This window comes from Onychostoma macrolepis, chromosome 16, assembly GCF_012432095.1.
Source record: "Onychostoma macrolepis isolate SWU-2019 chromosome 16, ASM1243209v1, whole genome shotgun sequence".
Taxonomy (NCBI): Eukaryota; Metazoa; Chordata; class Actinopteri; order Cypriniformes; family Cyprinidae; genus Onychostoma; species Onychostoma macrolepis.
The window spans coordinates 14,724,739-14,749,687 of record NC_081170.1 but is presented as its reverse complement, the minus strand read 5'-3'; the positions used below and the strand labels follow the sequence as shown (position 1 = coordinate 14,749,687).

Here is a 24,949-nt window from a genome sequence, read left to right as displayed (position 1 = left end):
GTTAATTTGTGTATAATACTTATTTTATAAATGTATTATTTATTGAAAATTCATATTAATTCATAACACATAATGCTTATATATAAAACTTGACATGTTAATGTATTAGTACATTTAGAAATATTAGTCAAGATTAATAAATGTTGCAAAAGGATCATTTATACAGACATTGCAAATACTAATATTAAAACTTTAAAATATTGCAATTTCATCCCAGATTTACCAAGTCATTAAAAATTTAAAGAGAAATTTCATATTTAATATATCAATTAAATTGATTAAAAGTTCAATTAAATGCTGGGTTTTTTTTCTATTCAAAGAATCTTTAAAAAATGATCAAGAATCACGTGAAGACTCATGTGACATAAACATACATATATACATACACACATATATAATGTTTAATACTCTAACATATCAATTACATGTTAAAATCTGATGGCAATCTGATTTATTTTTTTAATGTGGTGTCAATCAACCTTAACATTGGTATGATACAGAGACAAACAAGACAAATGACAAATTTGGCACTATGTCAAAAACGCCCATTCTTTAAAATAAGGCTGAGGCAAACCTCATGGATAATATAACAGTATTCACCAGCTGAGCCCTTTAGGACTGCACTAAGGATTTTTACAGCCATTCTAAATGTGTGGGCCTAAATGATCTATGTTGAATCAGTTTAGCATATTTTAAAGAATACTTATCCTTAATCATACAAAAAAGGATGCAAAAAGTGAGATTACTGTATGTAATGCAAGTATCAGACTGTGTTCTACAGTATGTTAGATTGAACCTTTCTGCAAAAGAGAATCCCAAATAAGGCTAAAAATCAGTCCATCACGAGCTTGTTCAACTGCTGGGAAACTGGTGGGCAAGGAACATCCAGCTGGTTCCCAAACATCACCAAAGTGGTGCAACCGGACTCTTAAAAACAGACTGACTGATGATTGAGTGGGTTTGGAAGGAAAAGAGCTTTGACTGTAATCTCAAGGATACAGTTGAGGCCCTGTTCATTTGGACAGTTAAATACAGGAGGAGCTTTAATTCATGTGGTGGTGTTGAATTCAGAGTAGAAGAGGAATGCTGACTCGTCCTGTTCGTCAGACATTAGAAAGACAGACAGCCGGAGAGCAGTGAGAGCTTTTTTTTATTTATTTTTTTTTTACTTTCTGTAAAGATTCTGAACAGAACTCAGAAACTGAAGAGCCCCCTAGTGGTATTTAAACCCAAGCATAGCGGAGATGTTTAGCTGATAAAAAAAGGCGGGAAGTAAAAATCCTATCTTTAAAAAGCTTTTATGTTTTTTGATTCAGATCTAGATCTGTTGCTTTAGCTGAAGGGCTGAGAGCTGAGAGTTTTTGTTCCCACATGCTTTCCACTACTTTGAACAGTTCCATGGTGGCTTTGGCATCTTCTACTGATGAGTGGCCTCGCTTCCCTGTCTGAAAATATAAGAAGAGAGTTTTTCAGTGGAAAAAAATTCAAAGCCATGCCCGTCTTTATTTTCTTTATAAAAATAGTCTGACTCGTCCTCTCTCAATCCAAGGATTTTAGGATTTTAACTGACTCCAGACATACCCTGTCTTCAATGTCTGACAGCTGAACTCCTCTAAGCACTCTGATCTCTGTGGCACAGGTGAAACTGACATCCGCTGAGCCACGTTACAACGTTTTGTGCAGAGTTAAACCCACCTGTATGTCCTTTTTGAAAATAGCCTTAGTGAGCCTCTTGAGAGACACCATTTGATTCACAGGCAGTCCAGCTTTCTGGTTTAGCAGCGGAATCCGTGCCGTATCTCGTGTTTGGCAAGCAGGATGGAAATATTTTAAGGCCTTGAAGTCATTATGGATGGCATGGCCCACAACCATTTTCCCTGTTATTATCTTCACAATCTGTGGGCAAAATGTATAATAATGCTTAGCAGACTTAAAAAAAAAAAAAAAAAAATCAATCAGACTATTACTGGTTTGTCATTACTTGGTTTATTTTGAGCACAATGAATAAATGGATGATATTTTTGTTTAAATAATTAAATAAAAATCAAAATGATATAAAAACAATAAAATCTAAAATCAGTCGTTTTAAATGCTGTGAACTTAGACACAAAACTTGGCTGATAACTGATAAGATATTATATAATATATAATTGTTCTACCAATATATACTACATCCATAAGTCAAAACCAAATATTTTAACATTTTGATTTTTCACACAGTTTCTATGATGATATTTTTACTGATCCACTAGGAATGTTATATATTATGTTACATATTATTAGGTAATATGTCCACAAACAAATTATAACATTATGTGATCTTTAAAAAAAAAAAACTACTCTTGCCTTAATAAAATGTAACGGATGTGTTTTTAAAAATATATTTATTTTTGTATTTTCCATTTTCATTAAAGTTTTAGTAATTAAGTTTTTATAATTTTTTTTTTTTTTTTAAATGAGTCTATATGATTTGTAATCATTTTTATTTCAGTTTTAGTTATTTTATGACATCACGATAAACTAAATGGAAATGGGAAAGGATGCTCTGACAACTAGCTGAAGTAAAATAAGTATTTTTTTAATATTTTATTTCAGTTAACATTTATTTCAAGTGACAACAACAAAAACAGCTGATTGGTTTGATAAAATTGTCTTCTATACGTATAAATGCAATATTTAGAACATGATCACTGAAGCTCTTTCATACCTCTTTCTGTGCCTGATCAAAGGGTATGGCATGGAGTAGGTCCTGCCTCCTGATTCCACTCCAGGGAGTGCGGAAATCCGTCACAGGATTGATGGGTTTGATGTATTTATCATAAATCACATCACCCTCGTAGTTGACGATACTGCAGCGGGCGAGTTCATTGCGACACCCCTTCGGTCCCGTGCCCACCATCTCACAGTCCAACGCTACATATTTTAAAGGTCCGAGAGTGTGGGGTGCTGCTTGGTGTGTCAGATGCCTCCGAGATGTGGAGGCAGTGGATGTGGATTTCCTTGAAAACGTCTGGGCAGAACTAGAAGGCTCACTGGTCTTATTAGGCAGACAAGAGGTAAATTTAGGAAAAATAGCACCTGGGTTTGATTGATCACCTCCATTTAGCTGCGTGTTTCTTGACTTGTTTTTATATTTCTGCTTTTTATTTTTCTTTCGCTTTTTATTTTGTTTCTCTTTTAACAAACCCTTGTGCTCCAGGTAATGTCTCTTTCCAAGGAAACGTTCATGCTTGGCATTTCCTGTGGATTTACCCGATTCGCCTCCTCGACTAGGCTCACAAACCAGGTTCAACATAAGCCCTGACATTCTTGTACACCCTCAGAGGTTGATTACAGCAGTCTTCTTGATGTTCTTTTACTCTTAAATAGAAACAAAGAAAAAGAAAAATGACTGTTAAGACGAAGAACTAACGTGACCACACAAAATGTTTGTGATAATCATTCTGTAGAAAAGTGCACAAAATGTTTTAATAAATAATTAACATAAGATACATCTAATAAAAAATTAACTGAATAAATAATTGACTAAAAAAATAAAAAAAGCATTGCAATCATTTTAAAAAGTATTAAAATAAATACAAATCTTAAATACAGTACAATACTACAATGAATAGTAAAAAATGTAACCAAATAATACTTTACAAAATAATCCAAATAATATTTTACACATTTATAATAACTTTTCACTGTATAAAATGGGTCTTTATACATTCAAATGTATAGATGCCTTTTAAAATAAGCTCAGACGACGAACTTTATTGGTTGAACGTGGCTTGTAAAAGACACTAGCATCAGTTTTACTAGACAAACTTGACATTTTCAGTTTTGTTACAGTTCCTGAGTCTAGTAAGAGTTGGATAAAAATAACAGGTCGTTAATGTCTTTTAAATAAACGGATTATGAACGTTGCTCTTGAATTGCATATCAGAGCACATGATGGACAAGTCAAGCTAACGTTAGCCAATTCGCTGAGTATTACACTGTGCATAGCGAAATAAATTGTACAACTATTACACAAACTTTCAAAATTGCCGAACACATACCATTATTTGCTCCAAAACCTCGACTTTTGATATTTTTTCCTATTATTGTGTTCAAAACATACATATTTTACGCGTAACTGCATATGTACTTCCGGGTCGGAGTTTAACGATTATGTGAACTTCGACTCTTTCGAACAGTTCATTTCAAAGAACCGATTCAGTAAAGGTTTCGGTTTACTGTTTATTAATTTTAGACGCCGTTTTTATTATTAAGATGATTATGGTATATCATAATTTTAATTTACACAAATGTTTAGAACAAAAAAAAAAAAAAAAAAACGTTCGTAATCAAATAAGAGTCAACTCCCAATCGTGAATGAATCATTCAGGCCGGTTTGTGAATCAGTTCAATCGAATCATTGATTTGTTCACGAAACGGACATCTCTAGTAGGCGGTGCACCCGCGGACATGTGTGGTCGGATTGCTACATGTAAACACCAAAGTCTTAATACGTTCCCAATTAAGTTTCTATATTAAACGACTACTCGTTATATTGAGGGGCACCCAGTTGGTGTTTTTAGTGCTGAAGAAATGTTTGTGGCGGCTTTCTCAGAGCAGGAGCAGAGAGAACTAGCTGAGAAGCTGACTTCGCTCCTGGCAACCTACAGACACATATCAGACTCCTACATAATAGTAATAAATCAACAACTTTTATTCATTATAAACTACTATGTTGTTAAGTTTGTCAAGAATTCAAGTGTGAGTGTAACAGTAAACGGATAATCCCGTGTGTTAAACCGTGGGGTTTCTGTCAGATGAAATATTTATGTACACGTGAAAGTGTATCTGTGTTTGTGCGTCCACGCAGGAGTTCTTCAGTGAGAGTTTGTGGGATACTCTGCCTGTGAGCTGGCAGGACGCCCTCGGTGATCTTACACCCCCACAGGTCGCTGATCTGCTGCTGGATAAAGAGATTAAGGACAGGCGGTAAATGAGTTTATTCTTTGTATCCGTCTCTGGTTGCCTTAAATTAAGATAATGTTACAAAGCCAGAACATTGTTCAAAATCCACTTTGGAGTATTTGCTGGTAGAAAAAGCTTTGAGATAAATAGAGTTCAGATGCAAAAGCCTCTTAAGTGCCATCTGAAATTTTCTTCTAAAATGAGCATTTTCATCAGGCTCCTATGTTTAGGTTCAGTTATTTCACTTTAATTGCATAGAAAAAGGACCTATACATTGCCATTGGAGTAAAATTACTGAGCCTAAACAGAGGAGCCTAATAATGCTCATTTTATGAAAATTTCAGGAGGCACTTCAGATAGAAATGCATGAAGTGATAAAATATATACTTATAATCCAAGGAAATTTCTTGTGTTGGGACCAATATTTTACATTGGACATCAAGTGGTGATCGAACACAATACCAAAATTGCTTATTGTACCAGTGTTATTTTAGTATCATTGTGATGCCTTCATGGGTTTTATTATTATTTAAAATTATATTTCCCTCTCATTTTAAATGTTTAAAATTGTAGTATTTTTGTTGTTTTCATTAGTGTTTTTTAAATGATTTTTTATTTTAAGTTGTGTATTTCATTTCAGTTAATGTTTTTTTTTTTTGTCTTTCGTTTGTTAACTATAAGAGAACTATAAGATTCCTTAATCAAATGTATATTCCTTCATAATCAAACACTCAATATACCATGAACTACATAAGTAAAATATTAACAGGCACATATACAGGTGCATCTTAATCAATTAGAATGTCGTGGAAAAGTTCATTTATTTCAGTAATTCAACTCAAATTGTGAAATTTGTGTGTATTAAATAAATTCAATGCACACAGACTGCAGCAAAACTGTACAAACGCTGGACATCTCCACACACACACACACACACACACACACACACACCGCACCACAGTATAATCACCACGTACACCTCCATAACAATGTGTATGATACAATACTCATCAAATAATAAAGCACTCACCTGTCAGTTGAAAATAAAGTCCATGGGTCTGTCATTCCGTTCTTTTACTCGTATTAAAAAGTAAACACGGCCAACGAAATAACTTGTGCTCGGTGCTAGCTGTTCGCCACTCATAGCACTCATAGTTGCAGTCTTTGAAATGGTGCATAAAAACTTTGCTGGCCTTAGCGAATTCAGTGTAGGTCTTCCTTTCTCAGTTATTCTCTTTTGTCTGCAAAAGGCGTTTTTAGTTGATCGGCAACAAGATCTGGTGTAGGCGCGATGACTGCAGCTGTCATTTTCTTTTCATTGAATTTCACTTTCGTTCCTTGGAAATCCCTGAAGGGGCGGTCTAACGCTGGGGGTAGCACTGAGAACGCGGCTGGACCCAGAGGGCGGGCTGTCACTGAACCTCAAAATTTGATTGGCTGATGATTCTGTCACTAATGCTCGTAACAAATCAGATGTGAAGTCTTTCAACAAAAGGGTAGCACTATCTGTAGTGCTGGCTGCAGACTTTTTTTTTTTTTTTTTTTTTATGTAGGATATTCCAGTTCAACCTCAACTAAACATAGGCAATTTTGTGGACATTACACAAATGAAAATGATACCTAAATAATCAAATAAAAACATTTCTCACACAATTTTATTTTTGATAGGGCCAGCAGAGAAGGCCCTACTGCCCCTGACAGCCCACCACTGCTTGTTTCTCATTTTCCTCTTGACAATACCCTATAGATTCTCTATGGGGTTCAGGTCTGGTGAGTTTGCTGGCCAGTCAAGCACACCAACACCATGGCCATTTAACCAACTTTTGGTGCTTTTGGCAGTGTGGGCAGGTGCCAAATCCTGCTGGAAAATGAAATCAGCATCTTTAAAAAGCTGGTCAGCAGAAGGAAGCATGAAGTGCTCCAACATTTTTTGGTAAACAGGTGCAGTGACTTTGGTTTTCAAAAAACACAATGGATCAACACCAGCGGATGACATTGCACCCCAAATCATCACAGACTGTGGAAACTTAACACTGCACTTCAAGCAACTTGGGCTATGAGCTTCTCCACCCTTGGTTTCCAAATGAAATACAAAACTTGCTCTCATCTGAAAAGAGGACTTTGGACCACTGGGCAACGGTCCAGTTCTTCTTCTCCTTAGCCCAGGTAAGACGCCTCTGACGTTGTCTGTGGTTCAGGAGTGGCTTAACAAGAGGAATACAACAACTGTAGCCAAATTCCTTGACACGTCTGTGTGTGGTGGCTCTTGATGCCTTGACCCCAGCCTCAGTCCATTCCTTGTGAAGTTCACCCAAATTCTTGAATCGATTTTGCTTGACAATCCTCATAAGGCTGTGGTTCTCTCGGTTGGTTTTGCATCTTACCCAAGGCTTACCCTCCTTGTGAATGGTGTCAATGATTGTCTTCTGGACAGATCAGCAGTCTTCCCCATGATTGTGTAGCCTAGTGAACCAAACTGAGAGACCATTTTGAAGTCTTTGCAGAAATCTTTGCAGGTGTTTTGAGTTGATTAGCTGATTGGCATGTCACCATATTCTAATGTGTTGAGATAGTGAATTGGTGGGTTTTTGTTAAATGTGAGCCAAAATCATCACAATTAAAAGAACCAAAGACTTAAACTACTTCAGTCTGTGTGCATTGAATTTATTTAATACATGAGTTTCACAATTTGAGTTGAATTACTGAAATAAATGAACTTTTCCACGACATTCTAATTTGAGATGCACCTGTATGTGTGATGCGTGTGACTTTCTTTTAAACGGTTCAACATACGATATATATTTTTAAACTATTTTATATAGTAAACATATAAATGAAAGTAAATTCAAAGGTGTTGTATTTATTCTGTCTTTTAGGTACCCATCTGTGTGGCCTCTGTCCTTACTGGCACTGCGGACAGCAGCACATGCGCTGTCGTTTCCACGTAAAGCACCAGATGGGCACGGTCAGGACACAGGTGCAGCAGTGCCAGAAGAGTTTCAGTCGAACCAGTGTCAGAGTTCTTTGTTAGGACACATTTTCCGTAAACACGTCAAGCCCAAGAAGCAGCACGAAATCCGCCGACTAGGCACGGTATGGGTACATTATACTGCATGTAATGTCAATGGGGAAAGATTCTAAATGCCATTATGAAAAACATATAACTCCATTAAGACTATTTGGTAATCTAAAGATCATTTAAAGTGTTTTTTTTTTTTTTCCTGCTGGACTGTCTCTCCTAGCTGGTCAAGAAGTTGTGTGATCAGGCTAACTGTAGCTGTGTGGTTGATGTTGGGTCTGGACAGGTACAGTAATGTCTTGTTTAATTTTCTTATTCTAAATATGCATATTACTCACTTTAATTTGATCCATCCCTCCAGGGCCATTTGACAAGGTTTCTGTCTTTTGGACTCTGCCTAGATGTCACTGGAATTGAGGCTGACCCTAACCTTGTTTCCATGGCTACCAAATTTGATAGACAGCTTGTATTGACACTCACCAAAGAGAATCAAAAGGTATGATCCTTATGAATTATTCCATTATATAATCTATTAATATTATTCTTTTCGTTATGTATTTTCTATTTCGTAACCACCTTTTGATATTACATAATGATTGATACATTTTTAAGCTTGTATTATCACTCTGACCAAGTTTTTTTTTGTTATTTTAATTTTATTTTGTATTATTGTTGTATCTTTAGTGTTTTCTTTTTTTTTTAATTAGAAAAAAATAAAATATAATATATATATATAGTCCTAACTGTATAAAACACTGTTTTTTTTGTATGTGCGGTGATAATTATCATCAGTGTTTCTGTTGTAGTCTGGAAATTCTCAAAGTCTTCATTCTGCACCTGGTCCTTCTCCTCGTCATGTGGTGGGCTGGGTCAATCCAAAGGCTTCATGGGATGTCTTCATTCGGCAGCTTGGTGTGACTGCAACTGAAAGTGACAGTATTGGAGCAACCGCTGGGCCATATGAAAAGAAACAGCGGGTGGAGGAGCTGAATCTAGAGCCGCATTCATCCCAAATCAAAGCAGAAGACTTACAAAATACACTGCCGACTCAGAAAACCGACATCAATACTTCAGATTCTGTAGCCCAAATAAACACAGGGGTTTTTCCATCAGGGATGGCGACCGAAATTCTTACCTGTAAAAACGTACCAGTTACTGATTGTGGTGTCAAAAAACCTGGTCGTTTTATACTCACAGGTCTTCATGCTTGTGGAGACCTTAGCTCTACACTTCTGCGTCATTTCGCCAACTGCCCTCACGTTCTGGTCATCACATCGGTTGCTTGCTGCTACATGAAAATCTCAACCCAGGAGAACCCAAACCCTCCAGGCGTTTTCCAGCCCCCGTTTTCTGCAGACACAGTGGTGGATTCCTGTTCAGAATATGGTTATCCGATGAGTGACTGGGTACGTGGATTACCAGGGCACCAGTTGTCTTATAAGGCACGAGAGGGAGCGTGTCATGCAATAGAGGACTATCTCCACCGACTGAGAGAGGAGAGCGGCTTACTGAGGACACACTGCTACAGAGCCATCTTAGAAAGCATCATCAGAGCGGAGAGGCCCGATATGCGCAGACCAGGAGTTCAGACTGTTAGGAAAGCCCACGCACTGTCATTTTCTGAGTTAGTGCCTTTGTTATATTTGAGAATAATAATATCTTTAAAGGGGGTCATGAACTGCCTCTGTTTATTATTTTGTACTGTTCTCTGAGGTCCACTTATAGCATTATCAAGATTATTACATAAAAAAACATCAAAATTTTGAATTAATTGGCAATTTTCTGTACTGTTTTTGACCCCTCTCATCAGAACGCTCTGTTTGAATAGGCATGGCAGATTGTAGACTCGGAAGTAAAAGCCCACTGCTATGATTGGCTAACACTTGTGTATGTTTGACAGCCTACATCTTTCACAGATGGACACTGTTGTGTTTTAGGTTAAAACCGCATCATACTCATATCAAACAATCTGTTCAACAGACAAAGCAATAGTGATCATGTAATAAAAACAATTACACACACTTGTTTGTTGGGACAGTAATATAGTCGGCACAAAAGAGTTCTTACTGACATGGTCTAGAACTTCATGAAAAATAAAGTTCGTCCACTTTTTCCTAATGCTGGAATCTGAAGGAAAGCAATGTAAAGACTATTTTTTCCACAACTTGGAACTACACAGCATCTTGTTGTCTTCAGAGCCCATCTTTATCATTTGGTTTCTCTGTAGACCTGCGCGCTCGACTCTCTCGTAAACGCTACGAATCGGTGGGTGGGGCTAAACAGGCATCGATGTACAAGCAGGTGTTGATCTTCTTCTGCTTATCCACACTATTACATCATACAGTATGTTTACATGGACAACAATCCGATTTTAACACGGTTAAGACAGTACTCTGATTAAGAATCTACCATGAAAACAGAGATTTTTGATTACCTTAATCCGGCCATACTCGAAGTAAACAAATCGAATTAAGACGTGGAGTATTCCTATTTTAGTCGCATTAACAAAGTGCAGTATATACATGTACACACCTTAATGACATTATTACTGTTGTGTAGGACTTTTCACCGCATTATGCAACAGGTTACACACACGGCAGTGGTCAACCGTTTGATGCCAAATAAAAGAGCATGGCTTCAACAACGCCGTTGTCTGTTTGCATGTATAGCATGACAAATAATTAACTGCATTTGAAGCTTTTGTAAAATGAAAAACTGTATATGGCATCATAATGAAGATGAACTGTATGTTTTTGCGTGAAATTCTGGAGGGGACGTCGGATGGCATCACTTGGGGACGTAATGACGTGTGCCATTAATCAATGTACATACTATAACATGTAAAACGGGAACATGAAAGGAATATTCTAAAAACAGCTCATGTAAACACTTCAATCATAATATTGTCTTATTTAGAATAAGGTAAATATTTAGATTACTGATGTCCATGTAAACGTAGTCGTAGAGTCGATCATTCTAAAAATCTGTCGTTTTGGCAGACTGCCTTCAGTATAAGCTGTTTTTAGACTGACAAGATAGTTTTGAGTTCTGAAACTTACAGGATGTTTTTATTGTACAGTGACCTATTATATGTGAAAAGATCAAGGGAATTTTGTTTACTCAGTTCATGACCCCTTTAAAGAACTGCTGTATCTGTGACTCACCCCTGAGCTTCAGTTCCTGGAACAGGAAGGACTTGAGAAACTAGTTCAGTTAAACTGTCAAGTACATCTGAGATACTAGACAGCTGCATTATAATATTATCTTTTGTTTTATCACAGGTATGCCCGTTTGGCATTGCCACGGGTGGGCCTACCTGCTGATCTCCCATTTGACACTGTCGCTGTGGATGCAATGCTAGCGCACCAGGGTAAAGTGGTGGCGTACTTCAGCCTGGTTCTTCTCCTCGCACCTGTGGTGGAAACTCTAGTGTTACTGGACAGAATGATCTTCCTGCAGGAGAGAGGTAAATAAAGCAGAGCCAGTCACTCATATGAAGAAATGAAAATGACCAAATTGGCTTTTTTTCTTTTGACACAACTATATACAGTGAGGAAAATAAGTATTTGAACACCCTGCTATTTTGCAAGTTCTCCCACTTAGAAATCATGGAGGGGTCTGAAATTGTCATCGTAGGTGCATGTCCACTGTGAGAGACATAATCTAAAAAAAAAAATCCAGAAATCACAATGTATGATTTTTTAACTATTTATTTGTATGATACAGCTGCAAATAAGTATTTGAACACCTGTCTATCAGCTAGAATTCTGACCCTCAAAGACCTGTTAGTCTGCCTTTAAAATGTCCACCTCCACTCCATTTATTATCCTAAATTAGATGCACCTGTTTGAGGTCGTTAGCTGCATAAAGACACCTGTCCACCCCATACAATCAGTAAGAATCCAACTACTAACATGGCCAAGACCAAAGAGCTGTCCAAAGACACTAGAGACAAAATTGAACACCTCCACAAGGCTGGAAAGGGCTACGGGAAATTGCCAAGCAGCTTGGTGAAAAAGGTCCACTGTTGGAGCAATCATTAGAAAATGGAAGAAGCTAAACATGACTGTCAATCTCCCTCGGACTGGGGCTCCATGCAAGATCTCACCTCGTGGGGTCTCAATGATCCTAAGAAAGGTGAGAAATCAGCCCAGAACTACACGGGAGGAGCTGGTCAATGACCTGAAAAGAGCTGGGACCACCGTTTCCAAGGTTACTGTTGGTAATACACTAAGGCGTCATGGTTTGAAATCATGCATGGCACGGAAGGTTCCCCTGCTTAAACCAGCACATGTCCAGGCCGACTTAAGTTTGCCAATGACCATTTGGATGATCCAGAGGAGTCATGGGAGAAAGTCATGTGGTCAGATGAGACCAAAATAGAACTTTTGGTCATAATTCCACTAAACGTGTTTGGAGGAAGAAGAATGATGAGTACCATCCCAAGAACACCATCCCTACTGTGAAGCATGGGGTGGTAGCATCATCTTTGGGGTGTTTTTCTGCACATGGGACAGGGCGACTGCACTGTATTAAGGAGAGGATGATCGGGGCCATGTATTGCGAGATTTTGGGGAACAACCTCCTTCCCTCAGTTAGAGCATTGAAGATGGGTCGAGGCTGGGTCTTCCAACATGACAATGACCCGAAGCACACAGCCAGGATAACCAAGGAGTGGCTCTGTAAGAAGCATATCAAGGTTCTGGCGTGGCCTAGCCAGTCTCCAGACCTAAACCCAATAGAGAATCTTTGGAGGAGCTCAAACTCCGTGTTTCTCAGCGACAGGCCAGAAACCTGACTGATCTAGAGAAGATCTGTGTGGAGGAGTGGGCCAAAATCCCTCCTGCAGTGTGTGCAAACCTGGTGAAAAACTACAGGAAAGCGTTTGACCTCTGTAATTGCAAACAAAGGCTACTGTACCAAATATTAACATTGATTTTCTCAGGTGTTCAAATACTTATTTGCAGCTGTATCATACAAATAAATAGTTAAAAATCATACATTGTGATTTCTGGATTTTTTTTAGATTATGTCTCTCACAGTGGACATGCACCTACGATGACAATTTCAGACCCCTCTATGATTTCTAAGTGGGAGAACTTGCAAAATAGCAGGGTGTTCAAATACTTATTTTCCTCACTGTATATATTTTTTTTTTTACATGTTTGGTTATGTTAATTTTTTATTATTTTAGTATTATTATTAATTGTCTTTTATAATTTTTTTTTTTTTTTTTTTTCATAGTCTCATAGAAGTTTGGTTAACTTAATGATTAATTTATTCATATTTATATTTTATTTACATGACTTTTCTAATAATTAATTACTGCGATTTTTTTTTTTTTTTTTTTATTAATTTTTTTATTCAAAAATATCAGTATCTACAAAATAAAATATTTTAGATCTTGATGTAACTTATATTCATCCAAGTTTCCATGACCTTTTTCTATGATCACTTTTCCAGGTGTAGAAATCAGTCTTTCAAAATTCCCGTATTGTATAATTATAATTCATCTTTGTATTTTCATATTTAGGTTTCCAGAGTAAACTCATCCCACTCTTTGATGCTGCATTTTCCCCACGAAACCTGGTACTGGTGGCCGTCAAGCCCAAGGAAGCACAGAGCTGAATTAAATAACATACACCAAGATATTTTGAATCCAAGTTCTGAATCACAACCACATAATTAGATTAACAGTAACATTTTATAAATAAAATGCCCTTAAATGAACCGTCACACAAACCATCTGACATTTGGAAACTGAAATTAGAGGTCTGATATTCCGTTTTCCAGAGTGACTCGTTAATGGCTCATTGTCAGTCATTTTTTTCCCCTGTCATGCTTGCCTTCACTTATGAAAACTGTCTCACATTTTGTCTGAATTGGAGAGAGGGAAATTCTTCTTTTAAATTCGAAATTTTAATATATGATTTTAATATTTTTAACTGATAAAAAGACATAAGTTCAAACTTTGTGTTTTTTCATATTGTCAGACTGGATTTATTGCATAAAATTTTCTCTAATTGTTTTTAAAGCACAGGATTTATATTACACTGGACAAATTTGCTATTGTCTATGGTTCATCTCCATTACAAAAGACATATTCAGACCCAGAATCTACTGACCGCACGTGTATGAATGTTCTATTTGTAAATAAAAACATAAAACACTTTTTAATGAAAAGGCTGACATGTCTTTTTTTAACCTATAGATGGCACTCTTAAAATAAAATCAGGTCTAACCTTCAAAGACAGTATTTTAAAGCCCCCATGATATTTCTAGCAAGTATGCTGCAGTCACAAAGAGACTCATTTCTTTGCTCATTTAAATTATTTATAGAAACTGGAAGTGTTGATGTATTAGAATGGTTCAATAAAGTAACTTAACTATTTAATAACTACGTTATTCTGTAATCCATTTACATTGTTTTTCAGGATTTACATCAATTATTTGACATGACTTTTAGTCATTTGTGATTACAGGATTTAAAACTCACAAATATAGTCTTTTAACCAAATAAAATGTTTTAGAGGTCAAAGTTTCATTAAAACTTTGAGATTTTTCCAACACAGTGGGAATCCTGCTGGTTCTTTAATATGAAAAAAATCATCAAGGGAACAACCGAAGAAATATAGTGTCTGTTTAAATCTTGATAATGTGTTTTAGCTTATTTCATGCTTGTTTTGTCTTATTGTAAATCATTTCAAGTAATATTGCGCCCTTCGGTTGAGAACCACTGGCTCCAAACAAAACATTGCATCTTGTGCACACTTGACAGTTCACTTCCACACACACACACATTGTCTGCACATCACTAAAGTCTTTATTTCTGGTAAATAACATTTATAAAAATGTCACACAGCTGAAGAGAGACATGGAAAAACATCAATTCATCATGTTCTCTACAAAGAATTCATTACATGCCACTGTGAGAGCAGCCACCAGCACAACAAACTCCTGAAAGTCCACTTCTCCATCACGGTTCTCATCCAAATCAGACATGATCTTTTCCACAACCATGGGGTCTTTACTCGCCTACAACAGGACACACAGTTATTCTTTTACGCATGCGAGATATTAATATGTTACTGAACGTTAATGATATGCGTTTAAAACTTACTGCTAAAAAGTCACTGAGTTCTCCCTGAAGCAAACTCTTGAGCTCGGCTTTGCTTAGCTTGTACTTGTCTCCTTCTTTGGAAGAGTATGTGTGGAACACTTTAATCAGGCCTTCCATTGCGTCTTCCAGTTTTGAAACCATGTTGTTGTTTTTCCTTTTTAGAAAATATACTGTGGAAAAAAAAAGGAAAAACATTTCACAATCTCCAAGTCTAACAGTCCACATGTGAACACCTGAGAATCTACGCTGGGTTTTTTTGTGGACTACATGCTCATTTATTTGAATGCATTGTCTGCATTCAATAAATGCACATTTTGTGAAAATGCACAGCCCTTTTCGATTCTTAAAAAGACGTACTGTTTGCACAGACACCTGCTGACCCCAGGGGCCCCATCATCCCCCTAAGAATGGGGTTACACAGCCACTGAGGAATCTAATACCTGTGAGCGAACAGGCCTTTTGGCACCGGCAGGCTGATGACGATCATCAGGGAGATGGAAGACAGGTATACATCAATTATTCAATTAGTCTTTTGTATGAACTAAAGGCTCAGAGACTATTTATCCACCATTAAGGCATGTAAGCCTTTTTTTTATTATATTACATAACTATTAAATCTAAAGGAAGAAGAAATGGAAGAAGTTAACATCAAAACATTTAGACTGTAAGACAATCCACAAATGAGCTTATGAACAATAACTTTCCATCAGCGCCATTAAAGTGAGTTTAATTAAAGTTAGTACAAGAATCACTCATATTGGTAACAATATGCAAGTAGGCCATGTAATAAAAACTGCCTTATTATTCGAATTACATGGAGAGCTATGTAATATGCTAAGTAATATTCTTAAATGAAAGGGTCTAATTACATGCATTAACCTTTGACATCATTAAATAATTAGATTAAAGTGCCATATATTCTTAAACGTCTTAAACCATTGTCAACTTCATGTTTACAAATAATGGCATATATACAACATTCCCAGAAAATTATCAGCATAACATTAGTAAGTCTATTAAAAACAACAGAATTCTCAACTTACCTAGACAAAGAAGTGGCTACTAGTGCTTGAAAAGTGACTTGTGCTCATTCATTAAATAGCGTCCATTCACCTGTGCGGGGGAAGTAGCCAAGTGGGCGGAGCTTCTTCCAACCGCAGCACGCACGACCAATGACGTCATTACGCGCACTCACACAATCCAAGACCTCTAATAATGTGCTCAAATACATTAATCTCATGATCAAGTAGTTTTTTTAGGTTCACAACAGAGCACAGGTAAATGCTTAGATTTTGATTCTGAAATGATTTTACTAGTAAACTAATCAAGGCAAAGATCAAATTAATTCACATCACATATAGCTTTGATTTTGATTGCTTTTTTTTTTGTCAGGAAAGGCTCAAAGTGAAGCTTTGCTACGTTTACCCATGTGCTGGAAGTTCTGGAATTTGAAGCATGGCTCTCTTGAGGCCAACTAGATAGAATGATGCCAAGAATCCTTTCCTTAAAACATTTTTGGTTCAGTCTAGGTTTAAACCAGGTCAAATGATATTATTGTCAGAATCTTGAGTTGTGCAATGTTATGAGGTGGAGTGAGGCATGTTTGTGGCAGCTCAAGTTGGTGTTTCGTTATCACAGTAATAAATGTGACTAGAATTAATCATTTAATGACATATAAATTTGTATTTGTGAAAAAAAAAATGTAACTGTTATTATCAGGGTTATTATTGTTAACTAAACTTAAAAAATGTCCATTACTTTAAGGAAAAGAAATGTTAAAGTAAATTTAAATATTATATAATATATATATATATTTTTTTCCAACTAGTTGCCTTAACCAGAAGTACTAACATAACTAAAACCAAATAAACTAAAACTATAACAATAAATGGAGACTATATAGACATTTAAAAAAAACTAACTAAACAAAACCAACAAAATTACTAAAAGTAAAGCACAACCAGAAGATATAAAAATAAAAACTAATTCAAAATCTTAACAAAAACTGTAATATTATATCACTTATATTAAAAATCAAACAAACATAAAAACACTAAAGCAGTAACACCCACACCAACACACAAAACAGTGATGACTAAACACATCTGCCACATTTATTATTGCTCTGAATGTTTCCACTCAGAAAAATCACGCGAGAAGGTAAACAAGGAAGGCTGCAAATCGGATAACATGATGCGTCATAGCTTCTTGTTTATTTGCAAGGATCCATCTGTTCAGTAAAATAAATTTTATGAACTAAATAGAGCAGACATAAAAACATCATTACTAGAGTTGAATGTGAAGTTTTTTTTACAGGAATGATACTATTTTATGTAGTATCCATGGCAACTTTACTTAAAATGATTTTCTCCTCAGAAATCAATCAAGCACATCTGTTTCTCCATCTATCTATTCATAGTCCTGCCATTACCATTAGTTTTTTTTTTTATCCAAAAAAAAAAAAAAAAGGTGTCTCATTTTTTAATCAGAAATTCACAGATACAAAATACATTTGTGTGTACAAAAATAGATACATTTAAAAGTCTGGCAAAGAAAGGTAGAAAATGAATGCATCAAATCTGAAGAGAGTGTATTTGCAAAATAATTTAAAATGTTAAATATTTTCGTTTAAATATATTAAAACTTTATTTAATGACAATTATATACGGTCATAAGGTGTGAGAACAGTATTGCAGTTCACTACCCTAATTAAGATAAATATATACTGGCATACTAAAGTAAATAGAACTGTATTGATTATCAGAGTGAGCATGTGTGTTGTTGAGCATGTGGTTTGTCTACTTGTTTTTGCTCACTGACTGAACATATGAATCAGAATTAACTTTTTCCAGTCCTTCTGCCACCAGTGAGTCAGACAAACTGGTTTAGACGAATCTTAGCTTAACATCATTGCAGATCAGTTACCATGCTGCATGTCATATTCTGAATGTTGGGAAAACAGCTGCATGTTCTTTCTGGTCACCTTTGCCACTGATAACCTTATTTATGTCCTTCAAGCAAGTTTGTTGACATCTATTAGAAGGCTCATCATTGATTTGGTGGCCATCTTCATCTGTACCTGCAGAACTCTGGTCCTGTGGCAGCTCAATCAGGGAAACAGACCTCACTGAAGACAGGCGGCTATGTCGGCTGGTCGTACGCTGTCTTATGATGTTTGGTTTGCCCAGAACACTTCTCAGCTGGACCCAGAAAAAGCTCTGTTCTGTTGGTTGCTGGGGCCACTCTAGGTAGGTTTTGGTATCGAGCATCCTTTTGAGCTTGCAGAATTTACTGGGAAGAGAAGTGGGGTCTATGGGCTCCTTCACAATCAGGATAACATCACTGAACGTCTTGCCAATGGCCCGCTGTTGGGCAAAGTAGAGCTCGTAGTTGCACCACTCGCTGTTCACGAAGTTCCACGACAACACGAAGATTACCTTAATAACAAGAAAACATTTTTAGGATGCGGTTTGGAAATATATGAAATATTTCAGAACTTTAGATTATTTGGTCTTTCATTTACTTTTTATATTATATGAAAGCCCATTTCCACCTCAGATTAAAAAAATAAAATAATTGTGAGAAATTTACAATATGAAAGAAACACACTGTGTAATATAACGTTAAGAATATAAATAAAGCTGCAATTGCAACACATTTGTGATATAACATTGTGTGATATAAAGTGTCAGATATGTTGAATGTTGCGAAATATAGTCACACTGTAAAATTTCAGTTGTGAAACACACAACAGTTCAAATGTTTGGAGTTAGATTATTTTTTATGGAAGTTTATACTTTTAATCAGTAAGGATCAATTGATCAAAAGTGACAGTAAAGACTTTTATATTCATACAAATGATTTCTATTTCAAATAAATTCTTTCTACTCATTTTTACCATTAATAATAATAATAATGAGCATCAAATTAGCATGTTAGAATAATTTATGAAAGATGAAAAAGCTACATTTTAAAATATATATTAAAATATGGATCATTTATTTAAAATTATTAAAGTTATTTTTTATCAAATAAATGCAGTCTTGGTGAACATAAGAGACTTATCCTACTGACCCAAACTTTTGAATGGTACTGTATGATGTTGCAAATTAGGTCGCAGTTATGGGAAATAATGTTGCAATTCTGAGATATATAATCAGCGTTTTATTTTTTTACTCTGAGATGGAAATAGGCTTCTATAATTTGAAGGCTTAGATATTTACATCCACACCACACTTTGGTGATGGAAGTCTTCATTAAAAAAGATTTTGGAGAATCCTTGCTCCAATAATTTTAAGAATGGTGACACTGCATGTTTCTTTTGTAAACGGGCATCTTTGAAGAACATAAATGTGTGGACACACCTTGCGACTATCTTCAATGTTCTCAATGATGTTGTCAATGATCCACTTCCCTGGAGTGAAGTCTCTTTCATGGATGCAGAGGCGGTAAGGAGGCTTAGAATTCTCTAGACAAGGGAGCAGATGGTTTCGAACCCAGTCTGCATCCGCATGGCTGTAAGAGATGAAAGCATGAAAGGTGTAATCCACAGCCTGGCCTGAACCTTCTTTATGGGCCCTGTACTTGGCTCTGATGATCTGGTATGTAGCTTTAATGTACCATGGCATTTGAAAAATGTAGCACAGAAGCGTCAGACCAAGGACAACGACCGCCGTTGTTGACACACAGATGATGATAACAAGTGTAATATTACAGGCTAAATGACCAGGGAAGTATTGTGATACCATTGTGTTGAGAAGATGCTCAGGATGGTAACACTTGTAGTTGTTTGGCCAGTCTGTGATGGTCACTTTGCCCTTGCTTGTGGTTTCCTGTATGAAGGTATAGAGATCACAAGTACAGTGGTAAGGGTTGTTGCCTGCGGTCAGGACATGTAGGCTAGGCATGTCCTTAAAAGACGTCAGGCTAACAAGTCCAAAGGAGTTCCCATCTAAAGCGAGCATCCTCAAGTATGGATTCCTCCAGCCGGAAGGGATGAACTTGATCTTGTTGCCGCTGAGGAGGAGCTCGGTCAGATTGGATGCCTTATTAAAATAGTCCATGTCAAGCTGGTCTAGACTGCTGTATGAAAGATCGAGGAAGCTTACAGAAGTGGGAAGGCAATTAAAACTGTCACTCGTCAGACTATTATGATGAGCGATTACTTTGGTAATGGTCGGTCTCCAGGAACAGACACGGTTTCCCATAGATCGCAGCTGGTTGTGGCTCATATCGATTGTAGTCAGCTTGACAAAGTCTTTGGTCAGAGATGCCAAGTCACTGAGGCTGGTAAGTTTATTGCGACTGACGTTGAAGGTTTCAAGATTGTGCAGTACGTTTCTAGTGTCACATAGTGGGTTATAAATATAACTGTCCCTCAGCTGGTTGTTAGAGATGTCCAGAAGCTCCACACTTTTCATCTCCGACCACGAGTCGCACGGCACGCTGTTGAAGTTCACATTCCATACAATGAATTGGCGGACATGACTGAGCCAGGTAAAGCTCCAGTCGAAGCGCATTATATCTGGATTACTGATGTCCCTGTAGAACAAAACGGTAAGATCAAAATAATTAAGAGTTTTCCTTTAAGATAAATACATACAGAGGAATGAGAATAAATTATGCCAATTCCTCTTAATGATTCTGATTCCTTGATGGTTCCATTAACAATTATTTTTGTACTTTTAAGAAATAATTATAATATGCTAATTGTTGGGCAAAGAAGATTTCGTAGTTGCACCACTTGCTGCGCAAGAAGTTCTGCAACAACACATAGATTACCTTAATAACGTGAAAAAAAATGTTAGGATGCTGTTTGTGTTTGTTTAGTAATCTTGACAGTTATGGGAACAATATAATAATAAATAAAAATGTAATATGCAAGTAAAATAAAAAGAAATGCAATTCCACTGGCAAATGATGAGATAATTTCAATAATAAATACATTTATTAATATTTCTTGCAAAAGGAGCGTTTTTACAACTTTTAAAACTATATGTGGTAACATATTTCATTAATTTATTTTTAATAAATGACACTGATAAATACAACATAATGTATATCTTTAACAACACTTTATTGTATGACCAACCAGTCAGTGACTGATTTACTGTAAGTCTCTCAGTTAGTTATAAGCTACGTGTATTTGATTTACTCAAAAAAAAAAAAAGAAAAAAAAGAAAGTACAATGTAATGGTAAAAGCAACAAATGTAATTTAATCCTGTTTTTGGGAAAAATGGAAATGGTTCTAAGGAGGATCCAGTTTTCGGTTCCTGAAACATACATGTGTGTGTTTTTTTTAATTGCATACATTAAAAAAAAAAAAAACAGTAACATTAGGATAAATATTTAAGCATTTAAAAAAAAATTATAATGTGAATATAGTAACTTACGAGAGCACCAGCTTTTCCAAGATCAAGTTTGTTACACTGGATCCCGGTGTTCTATTCTGTGAACGAGCAAAGTCAATGAGCAGCAGTTCCAGGCCTTTGATTGAACTGATTTCCAAATTTACCAGAGCCATTCTCATAACTTCCTCATTGAATTTACCACGAAAAAAGGTTAGGAGCTGAGTCTTTACATACTGCAGGCCATTAAAAATATCCTGTTTACCAGTATAGTACTGAAATTCAAAAAGGTTTCGGAAACGTAGCATATCAAAAGTCTTGTTTGCCAGATCTTTCAATATCATAAGAAGCATTTCTGGTTTTTTGTCAAAAGCTATATCGAACCACAAGTTTTTTGTGTTGAGGTTGCTGAAATACCCAGGTTCATAACTTTTAAAACCAGTACCAGTTTTAATAGCAAATTTGTCCAATGAGATGTTCTTCAACACATAAATGTCACGGCTTCCCAAACTACTGACCAGTGATCCACCAATGGATAGCTCTTTTAACTGGGTGAAATTTAAAAAAGAAGCATCCAGAAATGCTTGTGTGTACAAATTATTGGACATTTCTAAAACCTTTAAATTTGTTAGTGGCTCAAGAGCTTTAAATGGAATTTCTGTCAGAGAGTTATTAAATAAGTTTAGATTCTCCAAAAAAATGTTTCCCTGAAAAGCATCATCTACAATCAGAGAGATGTTGTTGAAATTAAGCTTGAGGACTCGCAGAGGACTAAGTTTGAAAAAATCTTGTTTGCTGATGACCTGTATGGTATTGAAAGACAGGTCTAGCTCTTCCAGAGAGGCCGGCAGATTTGTTATAGGCACACGGTCCAGCCGTAGACCTTTACAGTCTGCTGAACGCATATCAGATGTTATTTTACAGGAATGATTGGCTTTAGCTGGTTTAATGTGCACAACTGCCTGGAGGCTGAGAAGAAGAGCCAGTAAAACAAACATTCTCATGGCCTTTGCTTAGATCTGAAACAGAGGATAGGGAAAAATATTTCCGTTATTAGCAACCCAACCTTTCAGTTTCATCGTTTCCATTCATGTTATAATAGTAAGGATGCTTAATGACATGGATGAGGTCCAGCAAGCAAATCTACTTTAATTTTAATTTACTTAAATATGCTGTGATTACTGGAAAGGATGAGACATTTTTATAACTAAAGTATATGTAATAGGTATGCAAGAATGGCTGACAATGAGGAAATAAGAAAGAAGTTGGCAGACAATAAATGGTTTGTTTCAGTCGTGAGTCAGTCATACTGTCAGTTTACAGTTGTTGGAAAAAAAGAAGTGTTCTCACAATACACTTTGTGTACAACAACTTCTAATGCTGACTTTTGAAAATGTGAGCAAATCTCAAAATCAATCCTAATGTTGCTATGTGAATATGAAAATATGGCAAACATCCTGTTCAATAGTTATAGACTATTTATTTTACATTGTTTCTTTACGCTATAAAAAAAATCATATTGCATACCACAAATTAAAAAGAGATAAATTAAGAAGCACATTTTACCTTTTACATGAGAATCTGTAGTTTTTCAAAGTCTGGGTTTGTGGAAGAAGCAGGAATCCACAATAAACCCTCCAACTTCATCTGCCGGAAAGAGTGATTAATCATTCGAAATGTCCTAAAAGAGTCCTAATGAGACTGCAATGCTCATGCACCTTTTTTCCATGCTTACTGCGCAAATCAATATTTCTGCTAAGGACAGAAAGAGGAAATTATTAACCTAAAGTAGCTCTATTCTCTAGAGCAGACCCTTCATTATTGTCTTTAATAATGAAGACAATATTGCAGACAATAATGAAGACAATATACCCCCCCCATTTATATTCAAAATGTACATGCTCAATCAGCTCTTCATTCTATTTTTTTTTTTTTTTGTATAAAAATTTAGCTTCCCAATACAAAACGTCTCTGAGAAAATGAAGGAAATGCAGAAATGGTTGCAACCATCTCCACTCTCCCCTACCTACAATACTCAGCTATATTGTACTCAGGCAAACACAAAGTGTGTTTGACCTGGGAAAACCACAAGAGTTGGGGCGCAAGAGTTCAAGAAGAGTTCAAGAGTCCTTCAGCAGTCAACAAGTATTTGGACATATTTGGGATGTGAAGCTCTCGAAAATTCGCTATTCAGCTTTTGGTAGGGTAAAGTTAGGTTATATCGCACTTGACACTAGAATAAATATTGTGGCAATAAAAACGAGCAGGAGGGAGAAAATTTACGAGGAGAGAGAAAACGGTGTTTATAAAGTTGCTTCCGTTGGTACAAGAGGACGCTTTAAGGTTTGATTAATTTGATAAACGTTTAAAGACAAACAAACGCACATGGGTAGCTCATACAAACACAGGTGGGTTTTAGTTAGCGACTCTTACGGACCACGATGGTTTTAAAGTCGGTAAGTTAACTAACGTTAACCGTTAAGCTAATTTTGCAAAAGGCAGATATATTACGATTTTCATCGTTCTGTTAGTTATTTTATTAACAGATTTTATTCATATTATTTATGAATAATCGTTGTGGGGGAAAACATAGCGTGTTTCCTTTTATAATAATACAAATTAATGCTTACCTCTGTCGATCTTGGGGGAAAAAACGAGTTTTCAAACTTTGCAAGTTGACCCTAAGATTGGTCCAGACGTCCCCGCAGTGGAGATATAAACATGTTCTGGGGAGGTTCGAGCACATCGTAACGTGAGCTCCTTCCTTCAGTGAAGTGCAGTCTGTGCCTGGTTGTGATGTTCCGCCCCATTAATGCTTCAGTTATTCAGCTGTGGTGAGTGAAACAGAAACGGCCGTTCTGTGAAAAAAATCTCATTAAAGGGGTAGTTCACCCAATATTCTGTCATCATTCACTCACCCTTGTGTCGTTTGTTTCAGAGACGAAAAAATGTCATACAATGACGTGAGATTGAGTAAATGATGACAGAATTCCCATTTTTGGGTGAATCATGGGTGCATTGTGTACCCATGATTATATGTGATTCTTAGAATATAGTGAATTAAAATTAACTGTGATTCAGATTAAGTTATCATAGAGAGAGAGAGATGTGTGTGTGTGTGTGTACTTATACTAACCAACTGATTTATAGTGTTTTGCTTAAGTTTGGTTGTTCTCTCAGCATATAGGTTTGGAACAACATGAGGTTTAAAAGTCCACCCAAAAATTAAAATCCTGTCATCATTTACTCTCCCTCATGTTAATCCAAAACTGTCTAATTTTTCTTTTCTTTTTTTCTCTCTCTCTCTCTCTGGTGGAACATAGATATTTTGGTCTATACAATGGAAGTTGTTCAGTTACAATGGTAACCAAAACTGTTAGGTTATCTCCAAATATCTTGTGTATGTGTGTGTGTGTGTGTGTGTGTGCTTAAAAGAAAGAAGTGTAAATATAAGCATTTAAATGTGGAACATATTTAACTTTTCATTGAGCTATTCCTTAATAAATTATGTCAGA

General features: G+C 36.2%; 4 protein-coding genes across 9 annotated transcripts; 1 reads left to right on the top strand and 3 right to left on the bottom strand.

The window, feature by feature from the left end:
• Nucleotides 1-150: 150 nt before the first annotated feature.
• Nucleotides 151-6,284, bottom strand: isg20l2 (interferon stimulated exonuclease gene 20-like 2). 2 transcript variants are annotated; one of them, XM_058747459.1, is made up of 5 exons: nt 5,978-6,284; nt 4,817-4,945; nt 2,708-3,360; nt 1,696-1,896; nt 151-1,445 (listed from the first exon to the last, which is right to left on the bottom strand). In XM_058747459.1, the coding sequence occupies exons 3-5, from the start codon at nt 3,305-3,307 to the stop codon at nt 1,299-1,301; spliced, it is 948 nt and encodes a 315-aa protein (XP_058603442.1). In that variant the 5' UTR covers nt 3,308-3,360; nt 4,817-4,945; nt 5,978-6,284; the 3' UTR covers nt 151-1,298. The 2 variants fall into 2 exon arrangements, with proteins under 2 accessions (XP_058603442.1, XP_058603441.1); XM_058747458.1 differs by lacking the exons at nt 4,817-4,945; nt 5,978-6,284 and adding an exon at nt 4,044-4,173 and having other exon boundaries at nt 152-1,445.
• Nucleotides 4,337-14,157, top strand: mettl25b (methyltransferase like 25B). The gene is made up of 8 exons (XM_058747457.1): nt 4,337-4,677; nt 4,853-4,971; nt 7,824-8,040; nt 8,190-8,252; nt 8,328-8,462; nt 8,773-9,590; nt 11,248-11,432; nt 13,500-14,157. The coding sequence occupies exons 1-8, from the start codon at nt 4,576-4,578 to the stop codon at nt 13,592-13,594; spliced, it is 1,734 nt and encodes a 577-aa protein (XP_058603440.1). The 5' UTR covers nt 4,337-4,575; the 3' UTR covers nt 13,595-14,157.
• A 538-nt stretch (nt 14,158-14,695) lies between these two features.
• Nucleotides 14,696-16,280, bottom strand: s100a1 (S100 calcium binding protein A1). Of its 2 annotated transcripts, none has more exons than XM_058747460.1 (3): nt 15,444-15,541; nt 15,087-15,256; nt 14,696-15,001 (listed from the first exon to the last, which is right to left on the bottom strand). In XM_058747460.1, exons 1-3 carry the CDS (start codon nt 15,481-15,483, stop codon nt 14,852-14,854), a joined length of 360 nt encoding a protein of 119 aa, XP_058603443.1. In that variant the 5' UTR covers nt 15,484-15,541; the 3' UTR covers nt 14,696-14,851. The 2 variants fall into 2 exon arrangements, with proteins under 2 accessions (XP_058603443.1, XP_058603444.1); XM_058747461.1 differs by lacking the exon at nt 15,444-15,541 and adding an exon at nt 16,130-16,280 and having other exon boundaries at nt 14,702-15,001.
• Nucleotides 16,281-17,178: 898 nt separating this feature from the next.
• tlr18 (toll-like receptor 18) lies at nt 17,179-24,230 on the bottom strand. Of its 4 annotated transcripts, none has more exons than XM_058745962.1 (6): nt 24,065-24,222; nt 23,001-23,081; nt 22,238-22,453; nt 21,480-21,535; nt 19,451-20,627; nt 17,179-18,523 (listed from the first exon to the last, which is right to left on the bottom strand). In XM_058745962.1, exons 3-6 carry the CDS (start codon nt 22,436-22,438, stop codon nt 18,023-18,025), a joined length of 1,935 nt encoding a protein of 644 aa, XP_058601945.1. In that variant the 5' UTR covers nt 22,439-22,453; nt 23,001-23,081; nt 24,065-24,222; the 3' UTR covers nt 17,179-18,022. The 4 variants fall into 4 exon arrangements, 3 of the variants coding, with proteins under 3 accessions (XP_058601945.1, XP_058601944.1, XP_058601946.1); XR_009266269.1 differs by having other exon boundaries at nt 18,385-18,523; nt 19,451-19,601; nt 19,832-20,627; nt 21,480-22,453; nt 24,065-24,230; XM_058745961.1 differs by having other exon boundaries at nt 21,480-22,453; nt 24,065-24,224.
• Nucleotides 24,231-24,949: the final 719 nt, after the last annotated feature.

Bases quoted from the DNA above. Each gene is read 5' to 3' on its own strand.
- s100a1 (XM_058747460.1), bottom strand. From the start codon at position 15,483: ATGATGGGGCCCCTGGGGTCAGCAGGTGTCTGTGCAAACA. The intron at 15,257-15,443 runs GTACGTCTTTTT...TTTTTTCCACAG, and splicing joins AGCAGGTGTCTGTGCAAACA to TATATTTTCTAAAAAGGAAA. The intron at 15,002-15,086 runs GTAAGTTTTAAA...GTCCTGTTGTAG, and splicing joins AACTCAGTGACTTTTTAGCA to GCGAGTAAAGACCCCATGGT.
- isg20l2 (XM_058747459.1), bottom strand. From the start codon at position 3,307: ATGTCAGGGCTTATGTTGAACCTGGTTTGTGAGCCTAGTCGAGGAGGC. The intron at 1,897-2,707 runs GTATGAAAGAGC...TTTTGCCCACAG, and splicing joins TTGATCAGGCACAGAAAGAG to ATTGTGAAGATAATAACAGG. The intron at 1,446-1,695 runs GTGGGTTTAACT...TTATATTTTCAG, and splicing joins TTTTCAAAAAGGACATACAG to ACAGGGAAGCGAGGCCACTC.
- mettl25b (XM_058747457.1), top strand. From the start codon at position 4,576: ATGTTTGTGGCGGCTTTCTCAGAGCAGGAGCAGAGAGAACTAGCTGAG. The intron at 8,041-8,189 runs GTATGGGTACAT...TGTCTCTCCTAG, and splicing joins AAATCCGCCGACTAGGCACG to CTGGTCAAGAAGTTGTGTGA. The intron at 11,433-13,499 runs GTAAATAAAGCA...TTTCATATTTAG, and splicing joins GATCTTCCTGCAGGAGAGAG to GTTTCCAGAGTAAACTCATC.
- tlr18 (XM_058745961.1), bottom strand. From the start codon at position 22,438: ATGAGAATGTTTGTTTTACTGGCTCTTCTTCTCAGCCTCCAGGCAGTT. The intron at 20,628-21,479 runs GTAAGTTACTAT...TTTGTTCTACAG, and splicing joins TTGGAAAAGCTGGTGCTCTC to GGACATCAGTAATCCAGATA. The intron at 18,524-19,450 runs GTGTGTCCACAC...CTTGTTATTAAG, and splicing joins ACATTGAAGATAGTCGCAAG to GTAATCTTCGTGTTGTCGTG.